Source organism: Trachymyrmex cornetzi, unplaced genomic scaffold, assembly GCF_001594075.2.
Source record: "Trachymyrmex cornetzi isolate Tcor2-1 unplaced genomic scaffold, Tcor1.1 scaffold355, whole genome shotgun sequence".
Lineage (NCBI taxonomy): Eukaryota > Metazoa > Arthropoda > Insecta > Hymenoptera > Formicidae > Trachymyrmex > Trachymyrmex cornetzi.
In genome coordinates this window covers 13612-18794 of record NW_017298268.1, presented here as the reverse complement: position 1 = coordinate 18794, position 5183 = coordinate 13612, and the positions used below count along the sequence as shown (strand labels likewise).

The following is a 5183-nucleotide window of genomic DNA, read 5'->3' as shown; positions in this document are numbered from 1 at the left end:
AATGGCGTTTTGCGCTCTCCTATTGGTAGAGCGTGTGATATCAACCAATAGGAAAGATTAATCCAACCCAGGTTGGTGCAAACCCGATCGGGCCGAAAACGCTATTAGATTTATCAGAGAGGTGCAACCGGTGTTATGTATTCTGATTCGCTGTTGCAATCTGACCAATTGCGTGACTTGGCAGCCATTTATAGTACTAGTGACATATTTTTATTTCATTTTATCCTATACATTCTATCTCACATTATCTTGCACGTCTTATCTTGTTTGATATAGTTTAAAGGCAGTTTTATAGCATGTCGGCCATATTTAGTACTCTCCTTAGCACCTTTGTCATACTGACTTAAGCCGGTTGCGCCTCTCTGATAAATCTAGGACTCTAATTTCGCTGAGCTCTCGAGGAGCTTATAAAATTCGACAAAATGAACTCCCAAGAAGTTCATAATGCTTTTACGAAAAAGGCTCGATTTTTGACTTCAGAAAAGCACTGTACAGAATAACAGACCCGAGTACGCCTGTCGAAAAAAACTCCACTTTTAGAGGATTTGATAAATATTTTTTCTCCTATTTTCTCCTCTAATTTTGTAAAATGTATTATTTTTATGCGTAGAAATCTACGAAAGAAAGAACATCACTCAAGTCCCGTTTTATTAGATCTTTTCGCGTTGCACTCTTTATACTCAACATCGGGGTGATCCTGATTGATCACGGCTCGATTGGACACCACCAAAGACATAGAGAATGGACTGCGCAATCCGTGTAGTGGTATAGGATATGTTGGTCAAGGAAAATGAGAGAGAGGGACATAGGTTGCGGCCATGGTATAAAGACAAGGGTATGCTCTTGCGCATATTTCAGAAAGGGCCAATCAGGGACTTTGTGCAAGCTTACGTCACACTGAGCGGAAAATTTAAACAGTGTGACTGTAGACGCGTTTCATTTAACGTTTGCAACGCTCGCGAGCATAGGTGCGTTCAGGAATTATGCTCAGATAACTCTTGGGTGCATTTTTGCTATAATATAGGGTAAGTGCGGGTAATACACCAGTGTGGGGAATATGCCACACGTTTTGTTTTACAATGATACCGATTAGCAGCGCTTGCGTTAATGACACAGAATTATGTACAATTGTGTGCTTAACGTATTGCGTAAGTATCAAGAATTTTCTCGCAACAGTATTATTTTTATGAGGTAAATACAATGTAACACAGTGAATCATTACATCCTTATTGTTTGCTTGTTAAACAAGGATGAAACGATTTTCTGTGTTACACAGTATATATATTTATGTACGCACACACACACACATATATATATATATATATATATACATGTACGTATGTATGTGTGTTTTATTTATGTACGTAAGTATGTATATACATATTTATGTATTGTAATGTAATGTAATGTACTGTCTGTAAATGTGTTATAGCGGACATAAGGAACTTAAAGAAAAATGTAGATAAAAAATAACAGCAAATGTAGATATTTAAGAGACAGGTTTTTTTATTACTAAATTTAAATGGTTACAATTGTTTATAATTATTTAAGAGACAGACTTTGTATTGGTATATTTTGATATCTTTTTTGTTTTCGCCTATGATTTTTAGATGCGATCGTTCGGTTTATTTCGCGCACCCTAATGTACGTTCTGGTTCTAATAAGGCATAGTAAAACCTCTTCCGATATTTTAATTTTCAATTTTGGTTGTATTATTTTTGCTAATGTTTGAAATATAAAATTTTCTTTGTTCAAACTAGATCCGTGATACTTATCAAATTCAATATTCATTATATGCGCACATTGTAATAATTTGTCACTCGGATACATACATTTCCCTCGCGAAATAAATTGCAACCAATCTGAATCATACGTTGTTTCTAGTTGGCGCGTTTCAATACCCAATGTCTTGTCTTTACTTTTAAATCTAAACGCTACGTATCCGGCTATATATTTTAAACCCTCTTCATTGATAATTTCATGAACGTTGAAATCCTCTAATGCTTGTAACAACTGTTCTTCGTCACTTGAAATAATCGCGCACGGATCTAATGTTATACAATTTTCATATGAAGCTTCGCCAATACACAATTCTTCTTCTTCATAACTGTAAGTTACAGTAGTGTTTTCTTCTTCAACATAGGATGAAAGTATATCCGTTAACATAGAATCATCGATATCGCAGTTAAGAGGAGATACAAAAATAGGTTCATTCGATTTGTTTTCTTGAACATTACATTCATTTGACAGTGCATATCTAGAATGTTTGCCCAATATATATCGTTTTAATCGGTATTTAAAATCTAAGGGTGTTGGGTGATCGTTCGCACACCCTATTGAACGTAAGAATGAGAACAAATTTTCTAACAAATCTTGATTAAGACGGTAAGTTATTAAATAAGTGATGGGAAAATCGGATGTACTGTATTGTTCTTGTAAGTATAATAATAGTTGTTGTAAAGAAGCGATACTGACTAAGATGCCTTTTTGAAAAGGTAATAAAGTTTTATGCTTTCCTATCCGAGTTTCGTTAATGAAAGACATCATGTTGTTTAAAATCACATTCTGTTCTTCAATATTTATACCGTACGCATTTTTTCCTGTATGTTTACCGTACTTACATTTTGCATTAAAAACATCGAACCAGTCATTACACAATCTGATAACATACGCTGCTTCCTGATATGGTAAATCCAAAAGGTAACTTTTACGGCCGCACCATTCTATCGCAGAAGCTATCGTGTTGGATAAGACTTGCGCAGCAGGAAGAACCTTCTGTCTTTCGGAACCTTGTACATTTAAGTGATACGTAGTGATTTTATGGCTAATTTTTAAATCTCCTGCATTAATGGAAAGCAACTTAAACAATATTTCCTTATCAACTATTTTCCCCTTCCAGATAAACCCTTTGTCCAGAAAATGATTCCTCAACAACTTGAGAAGATGCGGAGCATCTGCAAAAACAAATACTTTTAAGTCATTGCGTGCGGGATGTTGAAAATAAGACTTTTGGGGATGCATTCCTATTTCCAATTGTGACCATAATTTAAGATTGCCCGGGCCCAAGTCACTAGTTATAGCAACCACTATATAACCAGCATCATGCAATTTTAAAATAATATTGTTGAGAGTCGTCGCATCCATTGTTTTATCAAATTCGTAATAAACAAGTTGTTTCCAAGATGCAAAAAGGCTTCTTACCATTACACACTGGCAAGTTTTATGAGGACCAATAACCTTTTCTAACTTACGATCTATCGCAATTTTGTCGTTAATATAAATTTCGTCAAACGTTAACACAACTAGTCTTTCAATATCAAGCATGCTCTTTTTTCTTGCAATCATGCAATGGAGTACAGAGAAGAGTATACCCGGTTCAACATCGATTGTACTTGCCCACCTTCTTAATGTTGAAAGGCCTGGAAGTGGTATTTGCAGAACATGCTTCATATAACGATATGCCTTTGGGCTGACACATCGCAAGGATATCGCGTGTGTGATATCTTCGGAAGACCATTTCATCTTACATAGTGAGGGATTCAATATCATCCGTATTTGTCCTTGACTGAATATTTTTCCCAGTAACTCGTACATTTTTCTTTCCACGAGTTCTTTGTCTTCTTTCGGTCTCGCTTTCTCGTACTTCTTTATCGTCTTTTTCAGTGCAGTCACCTGGAGTTCCAGATCGTGTCTGAAAGTGTAAATAATAAGTGTATATGTGTATAATAATAAGTGTATAATAATAAGTGTATAATAATATGTGTATATTATAAGTGTATAATAATAAGTGTTTATAATCGCATTGTAAGTTCGATGGTGTTCGGCATGTAGTTTAAAGAACTAAAAAGATGGATGTAAAAAAATATTATAAGTAACAAGGCTCAAGAAAAATAAATAATGATATAGAAGATCTAGCTATGATCAGTGGCCTTTATGCTTAATATATACTAAATTTATATGTGATTTGTCTACTTAATATACTTACATATTTAATATAACTTACATTTTGGAAGACATAATAGCTTCTGTACTTGTCGATGGAGTTGAGGAATCTTCGTTCGATGCTAACGGAGTCATTATTTCGTCTAATACCACCGCAGTTGAGGAACCTTCGTTCGATGCTGACGGAGTCATTATTTCGTCAAATTCCACCGCAGGTGAGGAACCTTCGTTCGATGCTGACGGAGTCATTATTTCGTCTAATACCATCGCAGTTGAAGAACCTTCGTTCGATACTGTACGAAGATGTAATGTTGGGATAGCATCAGGACGTAACTTTCTAGTTTTTGAAGGAGAATAGCCCAGCAATTGTTGTTGTAAGTTCTTTGTAAAACATGCATCAGAAAAATGCTTTGAACATATCCTAGCTGAGAGAACCAAACAAAATTTATATTCTGTACAGGCTCATAATAATAAATACATTCAGAAGAAAATGTGATACAATATTACCATATAAAGATACATAACTTACGATATTTTGAAATATTTTTTTTTCCACATGCTTGATGCCATTTATTGGAAAGTACTGGATCTTTTGGGAAGGAAAAATATTTTATCTTTCCTCTAATCTTTTTGGTTTTTGCCAAATAATTTCCACATCCGTTCACGTTACACGTCATTGTAAAAAAAATTCGAAAATGAAACAAGTGACTATATTTTCTCATATGACCGAAAAACAACTGCGTACTCTGTCATTTTAGCTATAATCGCAGCCGAATACGCTACCGATCATATCCGATTCATCCAGACTCTACACGAGTATGACGTAAGCTTGGACAAAATACGGCGAAGTGGTGGGAATGCGCAGTGGTCTGACACGAAACGAGCATACCCTTGTCTTTATACCATGGTTGCGGCCAATCTGTGTCTTTTTTTACTCAACGGTGAAATTGTGACGTTCCGGGCCCCGTCCTTATGGAAACAGACACTGAAAATTTTCGAAGAAACACTGAAAATGAGGGGTTAACACTCAAATTTGAGCGTTAACCTCTTATTTTCAGTGTTTTTTCGAAATTTTCAGTCTGTTTCCATAAGGGCGAAACATAATTTTAAAGCTCTGTAAATGAGATATTTAAGCTTTTCATGAATCTAACCTAATATGTGTACCTACTTATGAAATGATCTTTTAGGTTCTTTATCTCCTCGCCACTTGCACACCCAACAAGTATACACCATATTTCTAT

At 35.3% G+C, this 5183-nt stretch overlaps 1 protein-coding gene across 1 annotated transcript; it reads right to left on the bottom strand.

The window, feature by feature from the left end:
- Positions 1–2862: 2862 nt before the first annotated feature.
- Positions 2863–5027, bottom strand: LOC108763329 (THAP domain-containing protein 1). Its single transcript, XM_018510836.1, has 4 exons — positions 4472–5027; positions 4004–4367; positions 3401–3691; positions 2863–2954 (listed from the first exon to the last, which is right to left on the bottom strand). Exons 1-4 carry the CDS (start codon positions 4662–4664, stop codon positions 2879–2881), a joined length of 924 nt encoding a protein of 307 aa, XP_018366338.1. The 5' UTR covers positions 4665–5027; the 3' UTR covers positions 2863–2878.
- Between the last annotated feature and the right edge of the window lie 156 nt (positions 5028–5183).

What these genes read in the sequence shown, in the direction of transcription:
- LOC108763329 (XM_018510836.1), bottom strand. Translation starts at nt 4,664, where the DNA reads ATGAGAAAATATAGTCACTTGTTTCATTTTCGAATTTTTTTTACAATG. An exon ending in AAAAAATATTTCAAAATATC is followed by an intron (nt 4,368 to 4,471) that starts GTAAGTTATGTA and finishes TGGTTCTCTCAG; the next exon opens with CTAGGATATGTTCAAAGCAT. An exon ending in GCTATTATGTCTTCCAAAAT is followed by an intron (nt 3,692 to 4,003) that starts GTAAGTTATATT and finishes TTACACTTTCAG; the next exon opens with ACACGATCTGGAACTCCAGG.